Raw genomic sequence first — 25,892 nt, 5'->3', positions numbered from 1 at the left:
CATGGGTCAACTGTCAATCATACAGAGAATACTGCAGGAGGTAGCAGCCTGGTGGTTTACCTGCAGCAAAGTCCAGATTCCTGTACAGGGATTAAAGGGTGAAAACCAGGGGACTGACAGGATACTGTCCTTAATAGTAGCCCAAAGTCGAAGAAAGGGACTTTCCAAATATAGGCAATAATACAAATTGACTGTATGTATTGTGGTTTGATTTGTTGCATATTTTTATGCATTAAGAATATAAGTACACATGTAGCACAACGTGAGGTCTCTGCTTACCTTCTGGACACATTTGATTCTAGATTTAATATTGGACAGAAATGTTATTATCATGTCTAGATGGAACCCCAGGAATCCCCAGTCTTTGGGTGATAGGGTAGCACTGGTTATCTTATAATGTAAGGATCGCGCTGGGAGAATCCAAGAAAAACAGATTTTATGTGCTAGTTATGTTTCCATTTTGTTTAATAGTCTAATTAACAAGGCTTATAGGGAAATGAATACATTAAAAATAAACTAAATCAGATTTTTGCCTAAAGCTTTTTTTTCTGCATAGGAGGTATTATTGACTGCCTTCTGAGATGGTTAAACATATCCTTAACAAAGCTCAGAGACAAAATAAATAAGGGAATTAGATTTCCTCAAGACGCAGACACTTACATAAATGTTACATTTCCACAATTAATCGCTCTCTTTTTTCGATTTTAATGAACATGAAAATTTGCCTTTTTTGACTGCACAAGGCAGGGGGTTTGTAGATGAATGTCTTCAGTATTTGTGGCATATTGCAATGGAAGAACTAAACTGAAGGGAAAAAATAAGTAAAAATTATCTATGGTTATTGCCCAGAGGACAGTTACTTTGTAGATCAAACTGTATAAAAAAGTCATTCATCACTTTTAATGCTGTTGTAAAAGCCCCCTTAAAGGGGTTGTCTCATTTCAGTAAATAGCATTTATCATGTAGAGAAAGTTAATACAAGGCACTTCCTAATGTATTGCGATTGTCCATATTGCCTCCTTTGCTGGCTGGATTCATTTTTCCATCACATTATACACTGCTCGTTTCCATGGTTACGAAAACCCTGCAATCCATCAGCGGTGGCCGTGCTTGCATGCTATAAGAAAAAGCACTAGCCTATGTGCACTCTCACGGTCCCGGTCACCAGAGAGGCTGGCCCTTTTACTATAGTGTGCAAGCACGACCACCGCAGGGTGGTCATAACCATGGAAACAAGCAGTGTTTTCTGTGATGGAAAAATGAATCCAGCCAGCAAAGGAGGCAATATGGACAATCACAATACATTAGTAAGTGACTTGTATTAACTTTCTCTACATAATAAAATTCAACTTGCTGAAGTGGCACAACCCTTTTAAGGCCCCCATACATATTAGTGTCGCCAGAACCCACTGAGAACGGCGGGTACGGCCAACAGTTTAATGTACAGTACAGACCAAAGGTTTAGACACACCTTCTCATTCAAAGAGTTTTCTTTATTTTCATGACTATGAAAATTGTAGATTCACACTGAAGGCATCAAAACTATGAATTAACACATGTGGAATTATATACATAACAAACAAATGTAAAACAACTGAAAATATGTCATATTCTAGGTTCTTCAAAGTAGCCACCTTTTGCTTTGATTACTGCTTTGCACACTCTTGGCATTCTCTTGATGAGATTCAAGAGGTAGTCCCCTGAAATGGTCTTCCAACAGTCTTGAAGAAGTTCCCAGAGATGCTTAGCACTTGTTGGCCCTTTTGCCTTCACTCTGTGGTCCAGCTCACCCCAAACCATCTCGATTGGGTTCAGGTCCGGTGACTGTGGAGGCCAGGTCATCTGGCGCAGCACCCCATCACTCTCCTTCATGGTCAAATAGCCCTTACTTTCAAAGTTTTCCCAATTTTTCGGCTGACTGACTGACCTTCATTTTTTAAAGTAATGATGGCCACTCGTTTTTCTTTACTTAGCTGCTTTTTTCTTGCCATAATACAAATTCTAACAGTATATTCAGTAGGACTATCAGCTGTGTATCCACCTGACTTCTCCTCAACGCAACTGATGGTCCCAACCTCATTTATAAGGCAAGAAATCCCACTTATTAAACCTGACAGGGCACACCTGTGAAGTGAAAACCATTTCAGGGGACTACCTCTTGAAGCTCATCAAGAGAATGCCAAGAGTGTGCAAAGCAGTAATCAGAGCAAAAGGTGGCTACAGACGCGTCCTGGAGGTGGTTGATTCATTCCTCCTGGACGCGCCGGCGCGTCCTCTCGCGAGACGCGAGATTTCCTGTGAACGCGCGCACACAGGCGCCCGCGCTCACAGGAACGGAAGGTAAGAAAGTGGATCTCCAGCCTGCCAGCGGCGATCGTTCGCTGGCAGGCTGGAGATGTGTTTTTTTTAACCCCTAACAGGTATATTAGAAGCTGTTTTGATAACAGCGTCTAATATACCTGCTACCTGGTCCTCTGGTGGTCCCCTTTGTTTGGATCGACCACCAGAGGACACAGGTAGCTCAGTAATATGTTGCACCAAGCACCACACTACACTACACCCCCCCCCGTCACTTATTAACCCCTTATTCACCCTTGTTCACCCCTGATCACCCCATATAGACTCCCTGATTACCCCCCTGTCATTGATTACCCCCCTGTCATTGATCAACCCCCTGTAAAGCTCCATTCAGACGTCCGCATGATTTTTACGGATCCACTGATAGATGGATCGGATCCGCAAAACGCACACGGACGTCTGAATGGAGCCTTACAGGGGCATGATCAATGACTGTGGTGATCACCCCATATAGACTCCCTGATCACCCCCCTGTCATTGATTACCCCCCTGTCATTGATCAACCCCCTGTAAAGCTCCATTCAGACGTCCGCATGATTTTTACGGATCCACTGATAGATGGATCGGATCCGCAAAACGCACACGGACGTCTGAATGGAGCCTTACAGGGGCATGATCAATGACTGTGGTGATCACCCCATATAGACTCCCTGATCACCCCACTGTCATTGATTACCCCCCTGTCATTGATCAACCCCCTGTAAAGCTCCATTCAGACGTCCGCATGATTTTTACGGATCCACTGATAGATGGATCGGATCCGCAAAACGCACACGGACGTCTGAATGGAGCCTTACAGGGGCATGATCAATGACTGTGGTGATCACCCCATATAGACTCCCTGATCACCCCCCTGTCATTGATTACCCCCCTGTCATTGATCAACCCCCTGTAAAGCTCCATTCAGACGTCCGCATGATTTTTACGGATCCACTGATAGATGGATCGGATCCGCAAAACGCACACGGACGTCTGAATGGAGCCTTACAGGGGCATGATCAATGACTGTGGTGATCACCCCATATAGACTCCCTGATCACCCCCCTGTCATTGATTACCCCCCTGTCATTGATCAACCCCCTGTAAAGCTCCATTCAGACGTCCGCATGATTTTTACAGATCCACTGATAGATGGATCGGATCCGCAAAACGCACACGAACGTCTGAATGGAGCCTTACAGGGGCATGATCAATGACTGTGGTGATCACCCCATATAGACTCCCTGATCACCCCCCTGTCATTGATCACCCCCCTGTCATTGATCACACCCCTGTAAAGCTCCATTCAGATGTCCGCATGATTTTTACGGATCCACTGATAGATGGATCGGATCCTCAAAACGCACACGGACGTCTGAATGGAGCCTTACAGGGGCGTGATCAATGACTGTGGTGATCACCCCATATAGACTCCCTGATCACCCCCCTGTCATTGATCACCCCCTTGTCATTGATCACCCCCCTGTCATTGATCACCCCTCTGTAAGGCTCCATTCAGACATTTTTTGGGCCCAAGTTAGCGGAATTTTTTTTTTTTTTCTTACAAAGTCTCATCTTCCACTAACTTGTGTCAAAAAATTTAATCTCACATGAACTCACCATACCCCTCACGGAATCCAAATGCGTAAAATTTTTTAGACATTTATATTCCAGACTTCTTCTCACGCTTTAGGGCCCCTAGAATGCCAGGGCAGTATAAATACACCACATGTGACCCCATTTTGGAAAGAAGGCACCCCCAGGTATTCCGTGAGGGGCATATTGAGTCCATGAAAGTTTGAAATTTTTGTCCCAAGTTAGCGGAAAAGGGAGACTTTGTGAGAAAAAAATAAATAAAATCAATTTCCGCTAACTTGTGGCAAAAAAAAAAAAATTCTATGAACTCGCCATGCCCCTCATTGAATACCTTGGGGTGTCTTCTTTCCAAAATGGGGTCACATGTGGGGTATTTATACTGCCCTGGCATTCTAGGGGCCCTAAAGCGTGAGAAGAAGTCTGGGATCCAAATGTCTAAAAAAGCCCTCATAAAAGGAATGTGGGCCCCTTTGCGCATTTAGGCTGCAAAAAAGTGTCACACATGTGGTATCGCCGTACTCAGGAGAAGTTGGGGAATGTGTTTTGGGGTGTCATTTTACATATACCCATGCTGGGTGAGAGAAATATCTTGGCAAAAGACAACTTTTCCCATTTGTTTTATACATAGTTGGCATTTGACCAAGATATTTATCTCACCCAGCATGGGTATATGTAAAAAGACACCCCAAAACACATTCCTCAACTTCTCCTGAATACAGAGATACCACATGTGTGACACTTTTTTGCAGCCTAGGTGGGCAAAGGGGCCCATATTCCAAAGAGCACCTTTCGGATTTCACTGGTCATTTTTTACAGAATTTGATTTCAAACTCCTTACCACACATTTGGGCCCCTAGAATGCCAGGTCAGTATAACTACCCCACAAGTGACCCCATTTTGGAAAGAAGAGACCCCAAAGTATTTCGTGATGGGCATAGTGAGTTCATAGAACTTTTTATTTTTTGTCACAAGTTAGTGGAATATGAGACTTTGTAAGAAAAAAAAAAAAAAAAAAGAAAATCATCATTTTCTGCTAACTTGTGACAAAAAATAAAAAGTTCTATGAACTCACTATGCCCATCAGCGAATACCTTAGGGTGTCTACTTTCCGAAATGGGGTCATTTGTGAGGTGTTTGTACTGTCTGGACATTGTAGAACCTCAGGAAACATGACAGGTGCTCAGAAAGTCAGAGCCGCTTCAAAAAGCGGAAATTCACATTTTTGTACCATAGTTTGTAAACGCTATAACTTTTACCCAAACCATTTTTTTTTTACCCAAACATTTTTTTTTTATCAAAGACATGTAGAACAATAAATTTAGAGCAAAATTTATATATGGATCTCGTTTTTTTTGCAAAATTTTACAACTGAAAGTGAAAAATGTCATTTTTTTGCAAAAAAAATCGTTAAATTTCGATTAATAACAAAAAAAGTAAAAATGTCAGCAGCAATGAAATACCACCAAATGAAAACTCTATTAGTGAGAAGAAAAGGAGGTAAAATTCATTTGGGTGGTAAGTTGCATGACCGAGCAATAAACGGTGAAAGTAGTGTAGGTCAGAAGTGTAAAAAGTGGCCTGGTCTTTCAGGGTGTTTAAGCACTGGGGGCTGAGGTGGTTAATGGCCGAGGATACCAGAGGTTCAACCTCACTGATGAGAATGTTAAGACCTAAATTTAAATACCCATTTAAGGGGAGATCCTGGTGAATTAGGCACCATCACATTCACGTGTTGGACTTGGAATATGATTGAACAGGAATTCTCATGTATCCAACGATGATGGAATATTGTAAGAGAGCCATTCATAGGAGTTCCCAAGTTTTTGGGTGTCCCTTATCATGTGGACAGAGCTTGGTCATCTATTTTGGCCCTTGAAGATAATGACAGAAATAGGGAAACAATTTAGAGGAGGTTCTGGAGGAGGAAGAAAGTAGGGACACATTAGTCAACTTATGGTAATATTGGTGGCATGCAGACAGCTGAAGGTCAAGAGGTGTTATGGTAAGGATGGGTTGTGTGTGCAGGTTCCCATAGTCTACATAGCTGCCGTAATGCTCAGGCAAGATGGCGGCCCCCATAATCATGTACAGAAAATAGAATAATAAAGAGATCTTGAGATCTACAATGGAGGTTTAGGATTTCTATGTATGTACCAACTAGGTATACCCGGTGGGAACTTGTGTCTGAACCAGGCAAAATCTGAAAATTCATTTCCACCAGATTGATGATTTTAAATGGGAAAAAGTTAAAAAATAGAATTCTGAGTGGACATTCCTGAAGATTGCAGTGCATATTAAATACATTGCTCTGTGTCATCCATCCCATATAAATGCATATCCCATAACGTAACCTATTATTTTTTCCTTTCGTACATTGTAAAGACAAAGATAGGAAGATTGTTCTCCTGGAGCAATGCTGTATCCGTTCAGGGGGAATGGCTCTCGTTTACGTCTTTGCTCGCTATTCATGCATTGTGAGCCGTATACTGCAGGATTTAGCTGCGGGGAGATTTCATCGTCTGAAAACTGACGTAAATGCTTCCGGTTATTTCTAATATAAACATTGTTTAGAGAGGAGTGAGCATCTGTAAAGAGATCGTGCCTCCATAAAATGTTATTTAAAATAATTCAGCATTAAAAACTAGTTAGTCTTGTACTTTACTTTCTGCTACAGAAATGCTCCAGTTGTGAATTATTCTCTTTACTGCATTCTAATGGCGCTGATGTTTAATATGTAGCGTAATGTGCACATCCAGCTACTGAGGTGGTCACAAATGCTCAGTGCCATCTCCAGGTGGGATGATATCAGTTAACTGCCACTAGTCATATCTACTGTTAGAAGCTGTGAAAATTACATGGAGAGACAGCTGTAGCAGAAAGGACACATCCCCTGAGCTGTGATAGGGAGAGAGCTGCAGCAGATAGGACACACCCCCTGTGCAGTGGTAGGGAGAGAGCTTCAGCAGATAGGACACACCACCTGTGCAGTGATAGGGAGAGAGCTGCAGCAGAAAAGAGACACCCACTGAGTTGTGATAGGGAGAGAGCTTCAGCAGAAAGAACATGCTCCTGAGCTGTAATAGGGATATAGTTGCAGCAGACAGGACATGCCCCTCTGGGCTGCCAGCCTTAAAGGGAGTCTGTCACCTCGTTTTCGGTTATAGAGCTGCAGACATGCACGGCTAGATCGCCGCTAGCATGTCCGCAATATACCTGTCCCATAAAGCCGTGTGCTTTTATTTTGTTTAAAAAATGATTTTAGAGATATGTAAATGAGTCTTGTAAGGTGCCCAAGGGGCTGTACGTATCTTCCTGGTGCCCAGCCACGCCCCCCCTGTGAAGGAGCCCAGCACCGCCTATGTCCTCCGAATCTCCTCCTTTCAACACAGTTAGAGCGCCGTAATCTCGCGATGTGCGAGCTCGTGCATGCGCAGTTCCTTCCCTGAGGCTGATGCCAGCACAGGGAAGGAACACTATACCGTCACTGCGCATGCGCGAGCTCGCGCATCGCGAGATTACGGCAATCTAACTGTGTCGAAAGGAGGAGATTCGGAGGACATAGGGGGTGCTGGGCTCCTTCACAGGGGTCGTGGCTGGGCACCAGGAAGGTTCGTACAGCCCCTTGGGCTTCTTACCAGGGTCATTTACATATCTCTAAAATCATTTTTTAAACAATATAAAAAGAACAGAGCCCTATAGGACCGGTATATTGCGGACATGCTAGCGGCGATCTAGCCGTGCATGTCCCCAGCTCTATAACCGAAAACGAGGTGACAGAATCCCTTTAAGAGAATCTGGGAGAGAAATGAATAGGGGATCTCTGGATCCATGTGAGGTACAAGGCTGGTTCTAGCTCCGTTAGAGATTGCTATGTACTATATTAAGTCTGACCCCTTTAACGATACCTGGAAGAAATTAGCATGAAACACACTCATTGTGATATAAAATCCCAACATTTCCATTCCTTTCCGCAAAATAAATGCCCCCTCTAAAGTTCCTCATGTGTGCATTAGAGGAGGACATATGATGAGTAGAATTTTTTTTTCACTTGTCAAGGTTAGGCCTCTTGCACACGACCGTATGCCCTCCGAGATATACGGTCCGTGAGCAGCATTGATCGTGCGCACACAGCATCATAGATTACAATGATGCTGTGCACGTCAGGCCGCCCGCGGGATCATATGATCATATGAGTTTCGGACAATAGCCCCGCGGGCGGCCTGACGTGCACAGCATCGTTGTAATCTATGATGCTGTGTGCTCCCGTGCGCACGATCAATGCTGCTCACGGACCGTATATCTCGGAGGTCATACGGTCGTGTGCAAGAGGCCTTATTGTGGCGTTTACCTCAAGGGCATATGTACCATTGAAACAGCCCACGTGGCTGCTGTGAGGCCCCAAGGGAGACAGGGCCCATTTTAGTTTGGTCTTGTCCCTATTTTTAGGATGGGTAAGAAGCGGCTAATGGCATATGTTCTACATAAGTGCTGCAATGCCATTAAAGAATGTGGAAAAATATACTTGAGTCATGGTGACACAAGAACCTCCTATCTCAGGTGGGGTCAGTCAGCCCCTGAAAAAGTCACAGAAAATAATGCACTATAGCAATAGATGCAAACACAACATATGGACTAAGCCCTCACTGATAAAATCTGAGACTCAGCCAATATATTTTGATCAAAACACACGTGTGCCCACCTACCCAGCGCCAAGTAGAGATGTCGGGTTCTTGAACGAATCGTTCTTTTGAATCGATTCCTTTCACTGAACTGGAGGAGTCGATTCATCTGACTGAAGCTGGTCAGAGTGAGGTAGCAGAGACTCTACCAGGTCTTGTGTGAAGGCTGGGCCCTCCCAACCGACTTGGTTTGCAACCATTTTAATTATATTAATTACCCCTCCCCTCCAGTCCTGAGTTTTCCCCACCCCCAGGATGCTTGTTTTTATTTTTTTTAACTCCTGAGCTTTGGTTCACTTGCTTGTCAGCCGACTCAGCAAGTGAATCGAAGATTTGATTCATGAATCTGTTCTTTTGAATGAACTGATTCATTTAAAAGATTCGAACTTCCCATCACTAGCGCCAAGGTGGTCTCAGTCAGGCAGGTCCTACTCTTTACCTACCTATGCAGTTGTGCATCTATGTTCTGGAGAGCAGATCCTGCACATATATCTTTTTTTCTGTGATTTTTTTTTAATTTCTCTTGAAGGAGTGGCACCCTTCTGGTGTGAATGTGCTTCTATCCCGGGAGTTGCATTCACGTGCACTTTTGCCCCACCTATCTAATAGGCGATCTTGATTAACCCCTTCAGGACCCTGCCATTTTTCACCTTAAGGACCAGGCTATTTTATTTTTTGCAAATCAGAGATGTGTCACTTTATGTGGTGATAACTTTAAAACGCTTTTACTTATCCAAGCCATTCTGAGATTGTTTTCTCGTCACATATTGTACTTCATGACAGTGGTAAAATTAAGTAAAAATATTACATTTTTAGTTATAAATAAATACCAAATTTACCAAAAATTTGGAATAATTCGCAATTTTCAAAATTTCTATTTCTCTGCTTTTAAAACAGATGGTGATACCTCCTAAAATAGTTTATTACTTTACATTTCCCATATGTCTACTTCATGTTTGGATCATTTTGTAAATGACATTTTCTTTTTTTGGGACATTAGAAGGCTTAGAAGTTTAAAAGCAAATCTTAAAATGTTTAAGAAAATTTCCAAAACCCACTTTTTAAGGACTAATTCAGGTCTGAAGTCACTTTGCGAGGCTTACATAATAGAAACCACCCATAAATGGCCCCATTTTAGAAACTACACCCCTCAAGGTATTCAAAATGTATTTTACAAACTTTGCTAACCCTCTAGGTGTTCCACAAGAATTAAAGGAAAATGTAGATGAAATTTCAGAATTTGACTTTTTTGGCAGATTTTCCATTTCAATCCATTTTTTTTCTGCTAACAAAGCAAGGGTTAACAGCCAAACAAACTCAATATTTATTAGGCCTCATGCACATGGCCGTGGCCATATTGCGGCCCGCAAACAGCAGGTCCGCAATATGCAGGCACCGGCCGAGTATTCCCCGCATCACGGATCAATTGAATGGGTCCGCAATCCGCAGCTGGGGTGCTTCCGTGGTGTTTCTGTCTGTGCCTCCGCACAGCAAAAAAATAGAACATGTTCTATTTTTTTGTTGTGCGGACGGATCACGGACCCATTCAAGTTCAATGGGTCTCGATCCGTCCCGGCCGCCACACGGATGTTGCCTGTGCATTGGGGACTGCAAATTGCGGTCCCCAATGTAGGGAACTGCCGCACAATGGCCGTGTGCATGAGGCGTTACCCTGATTCTGTAATTTACAGAAACACCCCATATGTGGTCGTAAACTGCTGTACGGGCACATGGCAGGGCGCAGAAGAAAATGAACGCAATATGGTTTTTGGAAGGCAGATTTCACTGGGATAATTTTAAGTTGCCATGCCACATTTGAAGACCCCCTGATGGACCCCTAGAGTAGAAACTCCTAAAAAAGTGACCCCATTTTGGAAACTGCGGGATAAGGTGGCAGTTTTGTTGGTACTATTTTAGGGTACATATGATTTTTGGATGCTCTATATTACACTTTTTGTGAGGCAAGATAACAAAAAATAGCTGTTTTGGCACTGTTTTTATTTTTTGTTTTTTTGCAATGTTCATCTGACAGATTAGATCATGTGCTATTTTATAGAGCAGGTTGTTACGGACGCGACAATACCAAATACCATTTTTTTTTAGTGTCTCCATATTCTGAAAGCCATAGTTTTTTTTATTTTTTGGGCGACTGTCTTATCTAGGGGCTCATTTTTTTCGGTATGAGATGACGGTTTGTTTGGTACTATTTTAGGGTGCATATGACTTTTTGATCGCTTGGTATTACACTTTTTGTGATGTAAGGTGACAAAAAATGGCTTTCTTTTACACAGTTTTTTTTTTTTACGGTGTTTACCTGAGGAGTTAGTTCATGTGATATTTTTATACAGCAAGTTGTTACAGACACGGCAATACCTAATATGTATACTTTTTTTATTTATTTAAGTTTTACACAATAAAATCATTTTTCAAACAAAAAAAAATCATTATTCAGTGTCTCCATAGTCTGAGAGCCATATTTTTTTTTTTTTTTCTGGCGATTGTCTTAAAGGGAACCTGTCACCAAAAAATTGCTTATTAAGCTGTTCAGAGTACCTTATAGTGCTACATAGTAGTGTCCTATAGCACTTTTTTGTCGTTTCCCAGCATTTAGCCTCATTGAGAAATTGATGTTTTATTCAGCTGCTGCCCCGTGTTTCAAGTCAGGCTTGAAGTCAAGGGGGCAGCGGCCTAAGCATCTCCAATCCTGCTCTCCCCGCTTCCCGCCGCCTTGATTGACACGCCGCATCTCAGTGCCGGGACCGCACACTCAGTCCGCATGCGCAGTAAAGGGCTGCTGTAGCGCGATCCCGGCTTCAGTCTCGCTACAGCGCATGCGCCCACCAGCCTTACATACTCGCGCCCGCGCCCGGCATCTTCTCTACCTGCGCATACAGAGCGGGCGCATGCGCTGTAGCGAGACTGAAGCCGGCTGAGTGTACGAGCCGGAGCCGGGATCGCGCTACAGCAGCCCTTTACTGCGCATGCGGGCTGAGAGCGCGGACCCGGCACTGAGATGCGGCGTGTCATTCAAGGACCAGCGCCGTACAGACCAGCGCCGTACATGTACGGCAGACTGGGCGGGTGCAGGAGCTGCGCCCAATCAGCGGTAGGGTCTTATTTTTTGCGGGATGAGGTGACGGTTTAATTGGTACTATTTTGGGGGGCATACGCCTTTTTGATTGCTTGGTGTTGCACTTTTTGTGATGTAAGGTGACAAAAAAATGTTTTAGCACAGTTTTTATTTTATTTTTTCTACAGTGTTCAGGTGAGGGGATGCATCATGTGATATTTTTGTAGAGCCAGTCGTTACGGATGCGGCAATACCCAATATGTCTGGTTTTCTTTTTTTTCTTTTTTTTTTTTTTTTACAATTTTATGTGTTTTATTTTGGTATCTTTTTTTTTTTTTACTTGAAACTTAATTTTTTTTATTATGAAAAACACTTAACATTTAACTTTTTATTTTTGTCCCACTCTGGGACTTCAACTTCTGGGGTCTGATCCCCTCTGCAATGCATTGCAATACTACCTGTATTGTAATGCATTGGCTGTCAGCTTTTATGGGCTGGATCTCATAGGCTTCCGTAGAAGACAAGTTCCCGATGGGGAAGTGGAGGGCACCCGTACCCTCCGCGAACCTTCTGCATGGCATGGTCAGCTTTGACCGCGGCATACAAGGGGTTAACACGCCGGCATCTTTATTTTCACCGATGCCGGCGTATGCAGCAGGGGCCTGGCTGTCAGTGACTGCCGGGTCCGTGCCGCTGATTGGGCGCAGCTCCTGGGCCCGCCCAGTCTGCCGTACATGTACGGCGCTGGTCCTTAAGTCACGTCCATGGGTCCTTAAGGGGTTAAGGTGGTACATATAGCTGTGTGCACTCCTCCTCTCATTGGTTGCTGATGCACACAGAGGTAACCAGGAGCAGCACACTATATGTGCAGGGTCTGCTCTCCTAAATATAGATGCCCATACGGCAAAGGTAGGTATAGAGTAGGACCTGCCTACACCTGAGAACACCTTGGCGCTGGGTAGGTGGGCACAGATGTGTTTTGATCAAAATATATTGTCTAAGAGTCTCAGATTTTATCATGAGAGTGAGGGCTTAGTCTATATGTTGTGTTTGCATCTATTGCTATAGTGCATTAGTTTGTGTGACTTTAAAAATGTAGCCATATACATCTGCATATATACTGTCATATAGTGCAGGATGTATCTTTTTTTCTGCCCCTGAAAAAGGCCTATGTTTGCCACACTGAAGTCAATGGGACTCCTTTCCATATGCTTAATCAGTAAGAATGTGGGGTACTTCTGATTTTATACCAAGTGCTCTTTCCTACAATGTACTTGAACCAGAGGAAGACACCATGATAAGAAGTACATTTCTTGTGTCTTGATGTTTGTGACCTTGGAAATGTTGTGTAACGATCAGATGTTTGCACACTAAAGTGACCTCCCCTTGTATCATTGCTGATAGTTTGAGGATTTGTGTGACTCCCATCTCACAAGCAGGAGGTCCACCCATGCATTTAGTTCTCAGAGCTCTGGGATTTGTCTCATCACGTGACAGCGTGGCCTCTATGAAGGAAAATGTCTGTCAGAAGCCCTCATCGCGGATCACTGCTAAGTGTTTCACAGCAGGAGGCTCCTTTGCTGTAAACCAGAAATTGTTCTTTCCTTAAGTTTATAAATTAAAGACAACATCATGTAGATCACATAGAAAGCTTGTTTCCTGTCCTCGGCAGGGGACTCCTTCATAATCCCAGTGTCATGTTTCATTATTAGTCCATTTTAATTTAATAGTTGACTAGTTTCAAGATTTTGGTTCTAATCAGATTACCTAGAGTTAGCAGATAAAAAAGTCTTTGCTTCTAATTCCGTAACATAAAGACCAAGATTACATCTCAGACCAGGAGCTTGACCATTTGTGTGGTTAAAGGGACTCTTGTTTCAGAAAGATGCTCTGTTAGAAGAGACACTCTGTAGTGTAGACAGGTAAGGCCACAATGGGGTCTGGTTGACTTTATCAAAATTGTTAAAATTTCTGATTAATTACAACTGTTGTCAATTAGAACGGACACGGTGTTTATCTCCAGGGGGGCATTAAAACTGCACACAACACTGAAGGATGTAAATCCACCTTAACTGGAGACCAATTTCATTAACCTCTGTGAGATAACACCATTGTTCTATATCCCAGATAATGGGTTTTGGAGATTCAACTTTAAGGATATCTGCAGGAAGAACCTCATTGTGTTAGCATCAATTGGAGGTGCTACCAACTTCTGAGTAGATGTTCTTCTAGGTTGCGGCTGATATTGTTGCCACATGACCAGGTTTGGGTTTAGAGCTGCCATTACATTTGTTTTATGTCTTATATGGTACAGGTATGAAAGGATGCATACCAGGAGGCCTTATGTGCTGCACACCAAGGAGAACACCTGTCTGGATGATGACCTGGTCAACCTGGAGGTTCTAGATGAGGTAAATGACTGCTTGAATTTTATGCTGCTGTGCATCTTATCTTCGTGCATTTATTATATGCTATCCTATGTGCTGAGACTCCAGTCAATGAGCAGGTGATATTTGGTAAGTATGTCCCTTTTAAAGGGATCATCCATTCATGACCTCAAAATGATATGTAAGTAAATCTCAACAGAGCATGATTACCTGCTATTTATATCCCCCAGTAATTGCTACTCGGCTGTTTTTTAGCTCAACTCCATTAGGACAGAACTGGGATCTGTGACTACAGGTTAGCTACAGGGTCTACGGGGAGCATGAGGTAGTCACACCTGCTGTCTCATCATTGGTTGAGGGTGATGTGGTCTCCCTCCCTCTGCAGCTCTGCCTCCTCTGATTGGCTGCTGTGTATAAACACAAGTCTATCACGGGCTCAGCAAGAAGTCATTGCATGGAGAGATGATTCCCATTAGGGCAGAACTAGTATAAAGTGCATATTACTAACCACAAGTAAGAAACAGATTATAATGTAACTGCTGCTCATATACTACTGAGGGGAAGGAGTCTTAGTAAGAGGGGCTTAGAGGATTGCTTTTAAGGGGTCATCTGTAAGATGTTTTTTTATGCAAAATGGGCTTTCCATGACTCATATTGATGGCCTATCCTCAGCACCCCGGCCAATCAGCTGTTTGAAGAGGCTGCGGCACTCCAGTGACCGCCACGGTCTCTTCCTAGGCCATGTGACATCACATTCATTGGTCTCATGGCCTGGCATTTAGTTTAGCAAAAAAACAGCTCACCTTCTCCCTGGCTGTGACGGCGTCACAGCCAAGGAGAAGGAGACGCCCTTTGAGAAACCAAATGTCTTCTCTCTGTACCGATGGTCTAAATGAACATATCAGGCACCAAAAACAGCTGGGGGCACAGCAGCAGAACAAAGGGGTATTTTTGAAAAAAAGAAAAGAAAGGTGCTTGCATCTGTAGGGGCCGCACTATCTAGTAAGCATACCAATTTGTAACACACAATTCCATGAACGGACCTCTTTAAGCTCTTACTTTCAGATTTTAAAGACAGAAATGTTGAGGGTGTGATGCCACACCCCTTTCGATAGAACTACGCCCCCTCATCGGGTGTGCCACCAGATGCAACATTTTGTGCTAAAATGAAGAAAATTGGGGCACAGAGTCAATAGTGAATCTGGTCCATTGTGTAGCAAATTTAAGAACATGCTGTTACTATGGGGTCCTTGGAGAATGGGGGCCTAGTCCTGCTTCATCCCATGCCCCTTTGCTATCGGGTATTAAGAAACTGTGCGCCACGCCATACATGTTTAGCAAACAATGGGTAAGGTGCCTGTTTGATCTGAGCAGTGGAACTCCCTTTCTTCTAAGCATGACAGTCAGCGAGAGGACAGGGCAGCGGTGTGCGCTGCAGTTGGATTTAGCTCACAGAAGGTTGCCTAGAAAGTACACAATTGTTGAAAACTCTCAGGGCATGGACCTCTGGATGAAAGCAAGAATGCTTCTATTCACTGACAACAAGCAATGACCCAGCTTCATAAATTTTTTTTAACACTTGGAACAAATTTGTATCGGTTGGAAATTACAGTTTTACCACCATGAATGCAGGAATTGTTGCTTTTCGGGTCCATGGAGACTTTTTAGTCTTCATGGAATTTTCTTATTAGCACAATGATAAGTGATAGTTAAGGAGAATTTATTTTCTGATATTTTAATTTTTATTAATATTAATTGCTAATTGAGAAACGTAGTAAAGTGATTTGCGAATTGTCACGTCTCTCATGTTTTTTTGTTCAGGAAACCATAATTCACCAGTTACAAACCCGGTTTGCAGATTTACAGATATACACCTACGTTGGCGATATTTTGATCGCTTTAAATCCTTTCCAGAACCTCAGCATTTATTCTCCACAGGTAAAAAAAACTTCTTTTTTTTATGTTCTTTATGATTATAATAATAATAATAACTGCATGATACGTGGAGTATGACCAACCACATAGAAAACAACATTGCTACAAAGTTTTACTGTACATCAAGGCCTCATGCACTCGGCTATATTGTACAACCTTCAAGTAGTATGGAGCCATAATCCAGCAGACATACATTAAGGTGAGCCCTACTGTACTCCTGTAGGACACCAACTTTATATGATGCTGTCCAGAGGAGTTTTTTATGACTGCACACAGAACCTGTGTGTGCATAGTAATACAGTCAAACCTTCTCAAAAAACTGCTGAGATAGAGGGAAGACACTTTGAGGCGTGCAGACCTAGACCCCCTCCTCATAGGCATATGCAAGACGTGGATGTCTCTAAAAGACACTTTGGCGACCTATCCATCCCCTCTTATGCCAGCATCACTATTACCTAACATTGTCACCACCCTAGATTCACCGTACTCTGACTTCTGGAACAAACTTAAGGACCTCACTATAGCTGATCTTTTTTCATCTAACATGGAGCCAACACAAGACGAACTCCTAAGCTTATTAAACACCACCACCATTAACTCACTTCATATGGCTCACTTTCGCAAAGTCTCTGAAGGTTTCCTAAAGGCCTACTCATCCAAACGTCAACTCACTCAGTATGAAACCACACACACACTCAGCCAACAGGCGCCAAGAAAAGTGGGAAACATATATTCTCTACTACTGAAGCCCCTGACACCTACAAGACCATCCTTTATTTCCTCCTGGGAGAGGGACCTGAACATCTCTCTCACGGATATAGAAGTACAATCCATACTAAACTCCTCACATGGTTTCTCTACATGTGTTAGACTTCAAGAGAATCACTACAAACTCCTAACCAGATGGTATAGGACAGTAATGGGCAAACTGTGGCTCTCCAGCTGTTGTAAAACTACAAATCCCATCATGCCCTGCTGTAGGCTGATAGCTGTATGCAGACTGGGCATACTGGGAGTTGTAGTTTTACAACAGCTGGAGAGCCGCAGTTTGCCCATCCCTGGTATAGGACACCTGAATACCTATTCACGCATAACCTTTCTGAATCAAACATCTGTTGGAGGTGTGAATCTGGCATTGGCTTCCTCTTGCATATATGGTTTACTTGCACAGCCATTACCATGTGTATTGGAAACAAATTGAACTAACCATTAACCAAGTATGCCGAACCTCCTTTACCTTGAAAAGCAAACACATTACAATAGCAAGAGCAGACCCGTCATTTTCGCCCTCCAAAAACAGCTTGATTACACACCTACTCGCAGCAGCCAAGGCCTTAGTGCCAGCTCGCTGGCTCAGTAGGGACCCGCCCACCCACAGTGAATGGGTTCAAAAAGTTGACGAAATTTGCAGATTTGAGGAGATTTCGAGTCTTAACAACAGAACCTGAGAGAAATACCTTAAGATATCTTCCCATTCGAGGCTCTTCAAATCCCAGAGGGGAATATTATAGCTAGACCCCCCCCCCCCCCCCCCCCCCCACCTTTTTCTTTTGTCCACTTGTCATAAACATTTGATCTTGGTGGAATCAGCCATGACCCGGAGATTTAGCTAGATGACCTAGAGCTAAACAACAACAACATCATTTTTAGAGATGAGCGAATCGAATCCCACGAAGTGGAATTCGTTCCGAATTTCAGGATAAATTCGATTCGCCTAGAAGCTGAATTTCCACGTGCTTCGTGTCAGCGAATCGATTTAACCTGAAATAGTATAAAAAAAAAGAAAAGAAATTCAGACTTACTGTACCTCCTCCATTTGCTCGCGACGGGCCCCCAGCCTCAATCTTGCTTGAAGATCTCGGCCGAAATCCTGTGTGGTGCGAAATACATCATCACGCCAGCCGGCGTTATAACGTAATCTCGCGCTGCACAGGATTTCGGCCAAGATCTTCAAGCGGCCAGCCCGTCGCGATCAAACAGAGGCGGTAAGTTTGATAAAAAAAAAAAAGTATTGTTAATTTTACACTCAGATGCCGCGATCATGTCTGAACGCGCCATCTGAGGGGTACAATGACGGGGGCGGCGCTATCGCAGCTCCCTGTCATTGCACCTGCTACTTACTAAAAAATGCGCTTCGTGACAAAGTAATTAGTCACAAAGTGAATTTGTTTGTGAAATTTGGCAAATCAGCCAAATCAAACTTTTAAGAAATTTGCTCATCTCTAATCATTTTTTCACCTGTTTTAGGTGTAGAAAATGGTCTAGATCTATGCCAGCAAGGGAGCTGGTGTAGATTTAGAAGCGGTGGTGGATCCGCTGAAGTTATGTACAGGCCGTCTCCTCTAAATAACTTTGGTGGATCCACTGCCAGCGCATGGGGCTTAAGATCGGCGTCTAAAACGCCCCAAAGTATCTGACATGGGTGAAATCTTATGTTGTGGACGGATGTTAATTCCTGGGAAAGGGAGGATGTATGGACCTTGTTTACTGTATCGTTGAGCACAATAAGTATTAAAATAGGAAAATTAGACACTTTCTGTATTATTGCTGCTAATTGCATATGGCAAACAAAAAGTGCAAATGCAGTGTGAATTCAGATCAGCAGCATCAAGTACATTTTGCTATATATGGCTAAGTTAGCCCTTCTATGAATCATAAGAATAAGTCAACAAGGAGCTCTGTGACCCGATGCATTAATATAGGTTACTCCAAGGAGTTTGCGTTTAGTAAATTTGTGTGCACTCTGGCTGCTGCAGAATCTCTTTTTGAGGTGCAAGGGGGTGACTTCTTCTTAAAGGGGTTTTTCCAGGTTCCTGATAGTGATGGTCATTAATATCCGAGCAGTCGGGGTCCAACGCCCTGCAGCCCTGCTTCTGGGACTGGAGCTAGCACTTTTAATGAAGCAGAAAGCACAGTTCCATCCAAAGTGTAGAGGCCACCCCTGGTTACTGCAGCTCATCTGCCACTGCAGTAACCCAGTACGGCCTCTACAGTTTAAAGCTGTGTTTCCTGCTGCATTCAAGTGCTAGTTCCAGCGCAGGAGGCTGCCGGGAACAGCTGATCGGTGAGGTTTCAGGGTTTTGGACTAGGGTTGCCACCTTTTCTTAAAGCCAAACCCGAACAGAAGGGAGGGAGGGTGGGCGTCTCTGAGGTCAGCGCCGCCCTGGGCTAGTATCGCATCACTCCCAGCTGAACGCTGTGTCCGGGTCTGAGAAAGGCTTGTACCCGGGCACAGGATTACAAACCTGGACTGTCCGGGTCATTCCCGTTCGGGTGGCAACCCTATTTTGGACCCTCATTGATCGGATATTAAAGGGGTTCTCCGGGCTTTTAATATTGATAACCTTTCCTCAGGATACGTCATCAATATCAGATTGGCAAGGGTCGGACACCCAGCACCCCCGCCGATCAGCTGTATGAAGGGAAGGTGCGTCTCTTCCTGTCGGACCCCCACCAATCTGATATTAGTGACCGATCCTGAGGATAGGTCATCAATATTAAAAGCATGGAGAACCCCTTTAATGACCTATCCCAAGGACGGGTCACCAATATCAGGAGCCTCGAAAACCCCTTTAATCTCAGCTATTCAATGGTTGTTTTTTATAAGAACTTCCAGCAAAAGCTATATGCGACAGATCATTTCTGCAGGAAGAGATGAGCAGTGCCTATTTCTTTAGTGCCGCTCATCTCTGTATGATTATCTGGTTCCGATACCAAAATGTGGTCGGCCCTCCAGCAATCAGACCCCTATCATCTATCCTGTGGATAAATAATACATAATAAATGTGGATGGTGGGAAATCTGCTTTAATTTTCTATATTCTGCAGGTGGACTTGCATACTGTATGTTAAACATACTCAGTAATACCGAATGTACTGTTTATTCACTTCAATATGTATTGGAGCATAGTTATCTGTATCTAACAATATTCTTCAATTTATTTAGTTCTCCAAGCTGTATCATGGAGTAAAACGTGCCTCAAACCCCCCTCATATATTTGCCACTGCAGACGCAGCATATCAGGGAATGGTGACTTTCAGCAAAGATCAGGTATGCCAAGAACAGAGTCCTTTATGTAATGTTTTCTGTGCAGGTAAGTGCGGGCAGCTTGTCAGAGATCTGCCGCCTTTACATTGTCTGACAATGGCCGAAATGTTCTAGCGTTAGCGATTACATTTTCAGCCAACAAGAGTCTGCCGTCGGCCATCATAAATTATCAGTTGCCCTAGTTTTTTAAACGACAATAGGTCTAACTGGCCAAAATCAGCCATTCCAGCCAGTCCCATGTGTATGGTCAGCTTTAAGGGACCTTTACACAAGTAGATTATCGGTACGATTGAGTACGTTTTTATCGGTACTTTACACAAGTAGATTATCGGTACGTTTTTCGGTGTAGTGAATGTTTCAATAATGACCCTTTACACACAGCGATTATCGTTTACAAAATCGTAATTTCGATCACATATTCCATCGTTTGTAAAGCAGATTTTTGCATTTACACAAAGCAAAATTTGAGTGTGGTGCTTAAACACACCCACGGTGTAATCGTCTGTAATCATGCGTGCAGTGAACGTTTCTTGTTTACACGTATGAAAGTATTAAAGGGGTTCTCCGGGAATTAAGAAAATGAAAATACTTAAATATTACTTTATGATAAATATATTCCCAAATACCTTTCATTAGTTATAATGGCTCGATTTGTCTAGGGAGCAATCATTAGGAGAAATAAAATGGCCCCTGTCCTATTAGTACACACAAAACCTGTCCTAATCCCATAGAACAAGTCACTTCTGAACTCTGAGCAGAAGAGCTGCCTCATCCTCCTCTCTGCTCTGCTTGTCAGGGATTATGATCCTGAATACAGATGATATGATCTTCAGTTGAATTTCTGTAGGAATGGAGTTCATAAGGAGACATGAAGTACAGAGAGGAAGTGGGGATGTGTCTAATGAGCAGTAGCTCTTGTAAGCATTCTCCATTACCACACAATTGGGTGCATCACATGCAGTTGATAGCAAACACAATACTAATTAGACTTTATGGATTTTACTAAATCTGTGGCGCAACCAAAAGAACAAGTGGATACTCCATGTGGGATTTTAAACTGGCCACAGCTTTATTGAATAATAACACATAACTCTGAAAACGATATGCCTGCCGCAGCGAGCCGCTGCGGGCACTATATTATAACCCAACTTCCAAGAGTCTCAAACCGAGAGATGAACCCGTGGGGTACCACGTCTCAATATTAACTCCTCAAATTCCATAAGTTCTGGCCTCACAACCCCGCCAAAATAAAGTTGTGACAAAACAGTACAATATAGAAATAGTATCAGTATATTTATTTTTTCTATTCGTAATTATTTTTTATTTAATTTCTCTCTCTCTATCTCTATTGATATATATATATATATATATATATATATATATATATATCTTTTTATTTTTAAATAACAAAATGAGATTCTGAAAACATAAAACAACGGATAAAAACATGGAGCGGGTGGGAGGGCTTGTCACCCTAAAAGACTGAAGCTGCAATGCACTTTGTGCTGAAGAACTAACACTGAAGGTAGGAGCTAAACCCCTCCCTCCCAAGGGGGGTGACCAAAAAGGAGAGGGAAATCAAAACTAGGCTTTGACTGGAATATGTGACCCAGACATGACCCCTGCCTTGCTGGATGCTAGGGCTAGTCATGACCTCTCTCCATACAGAGGCCCCAAAAGTCAGTCTGTCCTGTCCATCCTCTCTATCGATCATTTTTCCTCATGAACTCCATGCCTACAGAAATACAGCTGAGGATCTTATCTGTATTCAAGATTATAATCCCTGACAAGCAGAGCAGAGAGGAGGATGAGGCAGCTCTTTAGCTCAGTGCTGTGAAGTAACTTGTCCTGCTGTGTGATTAGGACAGGTTTTGTGTGTACTTATAGGACGACAGCCATTTTATTTCTCCTAATGATTGCTCCCCCAGACAAAATGAGGCATTATAACTAATGAAAGGTATTTGGGAATATATTTATAACAAAGTAATATTTAAGTATTTTCATTTTTTTAGTTCCCGGAGAACCCCTTTAACGTCCAACGATGATTTTTGTGCCCACACAAATGATCGAACCAACGAGAAATCTACAGATTGTAGCTCTATCCTTTATTGCTTTTACACTGCTCGATAATCGTGCAGTTTCGTTCGGTTTAACGATTATTTACACATTAATCGGCTCATGTAAATGTACCTTTAGCATATATAGGGACAGAAATGGAAGACTGGACATAAGTTACAAAGTAACATATGCTCTTATCATATGAGGTTTACATTATGCCCTCAGACATGGTTATTTACTCTTGAAGGGCCTGTTCACATGGTGGAAATTGGTGGAGACAACTCTCTAAAATTCCGCTGGTGGCTGTGTGGTCTCTGCCTCCAGTTGTTTTTCCCATTGTGAGGCCCATCGTGGCCTCTAAAATGAATAACCACGGCAGAAACCACAGCAGTTTCTGCCACGGAATACGTGGCGGATTTGTCAAAATCCACCATGTGAATGGCCCTAGGTCATTTTGCTTTCTAGTGTATCTAGGACTAGATCAATGTTGGTGGAGGCCCCTGGGCTGGGTCGGCGTCAGCACCCGGCATACCCGGGCAAGTGCCGGGCCCACTTTTCCTTAGGGGCTAATTTCTGTGGTCCCTTTAAACATTTTAACGTACTTTAATGCTGCTGCGCTGCTGACATCTCACAGGATCTCCAGGCCTGCGAGACAGATCGAAGGAGGACTGGAGGAACGTGATCACAGCAGGGGCAGAGCGGGGGTGGAGCTGATCAGCAGCGCAGCTACAGACAGCATAGCAGCCGAGCGCCGAAGAAACCAGGAGCAGGGCAGGAGTAGGAGAGGACAGTGTGAGTCTGTGACGTGTGACCAGTAACATGAGGGGGTGGCCGCGGGGCTAATGCATGGTGTGGTGTTTTTGGGGAGGGATCCCTGCCGCCAGCCTCCACTAATAGGAGAATAATGAATTGAGCAACAAACCTCTTTGTGGGGGAATCCCTTAGACCCCCCCCCGCCCCAAGCAGGGGCGTTGCTAGGGTCTCAAAAGATCAGGGGCCCAAGCCCCAATTCTGTAAGTCAACCAATCGACCCCTAAGCCAGATATAGCACGATATAGCACGTACCTCTAACATCCAGTTCCTCCCAGGTGATGTCTCCTCTCATGCAGATCTTCTCTGTCATCATCTTCTCCATTCCGGCCAGACAACTTCTCTCAGCCGCACCTCGTCTCTACAGAGTGTGACACACACTCATTTTTCTGTACCCCCAAATACTATCCTGAAGAAAAATGAGTGCCCCCCCATAGTAACAGTGTTCCTCATAGTCCCACCAATAGTAATTCCCTTTTAGAGTCTGAATTTAGAAAACTGGGGTAAGAGTTAATTTAGGGGTTCTGGTCTAAGTTCCGAATTTAGGAGTCTAGTTTGGGCCTCTGATTTTATTTAGGATCTAGTCTGGGGCCTAAACTAATTTAGGGGTCTAATCTGGGGTCTGAATATAAGGGTCTGAATTTAGGGGTCTAATTTGGTGTTTCCATTTATTTAGGAAGTCTGCAGGCAGAATTTATTTTCTGTAGAGGGTGGGGGCAACTACAGAATATAGATAAATTATTTGGACCCCAGACCAGATAAATATAAATTATTAGGACCCCAGACCAGACTCATACAGGAGTTCGCATGGTGTGTGTGTGTGTGCTACCAAATACCACGTACTAATGCTACATGGTGTGGTGTTTTTGGGGAGGGATCCCCCCAGCCTCCACTAAAAGGAGAATAATGAGCAACAAACCTCTTTGTGGTGGAATTCCTTAGACCCCGAGGGCCCACTGAGGCTTTATCGCTGAAGGGCCCAGATGAACCTGGAGACGGCCCTGCCCCTGGGTAAGACATTAGGTAGGAGTTTCTCTCCTTTTTCTAGCAAAGACCTTGACTTTTCTAAAATCTTTTGATACCTAAACTTTTAAAAATATATTTCTCTATGTTAGTGAACAGAGATCCCCTCTAAGTTATATCCCCCAACTTACACCCCTTTTAGGGTCTTTTCAAAATGCTTTTTGTCAGAGTTCCTGTTTATATCAGGAGTAATGACCAACCTATAAGAAAAAACTCAAAATGGATGTATAGATAACACTGGGGTCTAGTATACTATACTGAGCCAACAAACAAAACAAACCAATAACCCCATAAAGATAGGAAACACACATATAAAATATATGTAATTTTATTGAAACATAATCAAATGACAAGGAATATATAACACAAGGCACAAGGGTAAAGGAGGGTGGGGGGCCCCGTGTAGCGGGGTCATAAACAACCTCCCTCACAAATACCCAACTGACAGGGAAAAAGGGTCACAGCCCTGGGTATGAGGCTGCATTGATATGGGAAAACTGTAAGTTCACCCAAAGTAACATATAACACTATGTATGCTGCATGTATAAAAGGTAAGTATGGTCACACATAGCGGACTTGCCCACCCGAGATAACTGGGATGGCCGCATTGAAAATGCTAGTAGCCAAATAACTGAAGGTACAGGCAGGTACAGCTAAGTGCAAGCAGTGACCTAAAATAACAAACTAGCCTAACATGACAACAAAACATAAATTACCCATGGTATGCTGGAACCCAGAGTCTGTGACCGGAGCTGCACCTCGACGCACGTTTCGCCTGGAGAGGCTTCGTCAGGAGAGTAATTCCTGATGTATACCTCTGTCGGCTATAGGTTTCCAGTGTAAAAAAATAAAAAATAAATGGTTGTGTATGGATTTTAGTGGATGTATTTGTCTGGAAGGGTGCAGGAGATTGTGCCATGCAGCAAAAAAAGATATACAGGCGTACACCAGGCTGATAGAGAACAAAAGGACGCTGTTCTGACCTCTGTTGGGCTAATGGGGTTTTATGGATCTTCATTAGATCCGTGCACCAGGCCAATAACTCAGGACTTTCCTGCAGAGAATGGGTCGCCTGTAAATGCAGAAACACACACTGAAGTCTATTCATGGACTTTCTGAGACTTTTATACTTGAAATTAATTTGTCCTTCCATCCACAGAGATTTTCTTGATATATGAAACTATTTTTACATTGAATTCATTATGTTTAACATGAACCAGTGAATGTGAAGGGAACACATTGCAGCCACAGTTGTCTCTGTTCTGTAAATCTGTGCGTTCAGTTCAATGATTTCTCACACCCCATTATTTCTGATCCATCAGTGCATTATCATCAGCGGAGAGAGCGGTGCCGGGAAGACAGAAAGTGCTCATTTGATTGTGCAACATTTAACCTTCCTGGGAAAGGTACGGTCCTACAGATAACATCTCTACGTCCTTCTCATACACCGACACACAACATGCTATTACTGCACTTTTTAAGAAAGTGTTTCTATGTACTTTAAGACCCAATGATGGACCAGTACCTAACTTAAAGAGGACTTGTCACTGCTCATGTTTTAGTAACTACTTGCCTTCCCCATGTAACAACATTTCTAAAGCTTCTATTCGTATGACTCTATGTTGTGGCATTCCCTTAATATTCCTGCTACAAGTTATAAATTAATTACTAGCAGTTTGTGATCAAGGTCCAGATGGATGCTACCAGTTGAAGGTTTGTTCCTCTATAGTCTGACACTGGCAGCACTGATTGGATAATGTCAGACTGTTCAGGGACACACCCCGACTGGTAACACCCATCTGGACCTTCACTGCAAAATCCTAATAATTCATTTATAACTTCTAGAAAGAATAATAAAGAAATGGCACATCATAGAGTCATAGGAATAGATGCTCCAGAAATGTTATTACATGGGGAATGCAGGAGAGGTGACAGGTCCTCTTTAAAGTT

General features: G+C 43.2%; 1 protein-coding gene across 1 annotated transcript in view; it reads left to right on the top strand.

The window, feature by feature from the left end:
• Positions 1–25,892, top strand: part of MYO3B (myosin IIIB) — a 386,918-nt gene that overhangs the window by 221,469 nt on the left and 139,557 nt on the right. Inside the window, exons 10-13 of the mRNA XM_040441512.1 lie at positions 13,997–14,093; positions 15,891–16,007; positions 19,950–20,054; positions 25,265–25,348. Of these exons, the coding sequence (XP_040297446.1) occupies positions 13,997–14,093; positions 15,891–16,007; positions 19,950–20,054; positions 25,265–25,348 (403 nt within the window). The remainder of the gene's footprint in view (positions 1–13,996; positions 14,094–15,890; positions 16,008–19,949; positions 20,055–25,264; positions 25,349–25,892) is intronic.

Source organism: Bufo bufo, chromosome 7 (genome assembly GCF_905171765.1).
Source record: "Bufo bufo chromosome 7, aBufBuf1.1, whole genome shotgun sequence".
Lineage (NCBI taxonomy): Eukaryota > Metazoa > Chordata > Amphibia > Anura > Bufonidae > Bufo > Bufo bufo.
The sequence above is the reverse complement of the archived record's forward strand: the minus strand, read 5'-3'. Positions and strand labels throughout refer to the sequence as shown.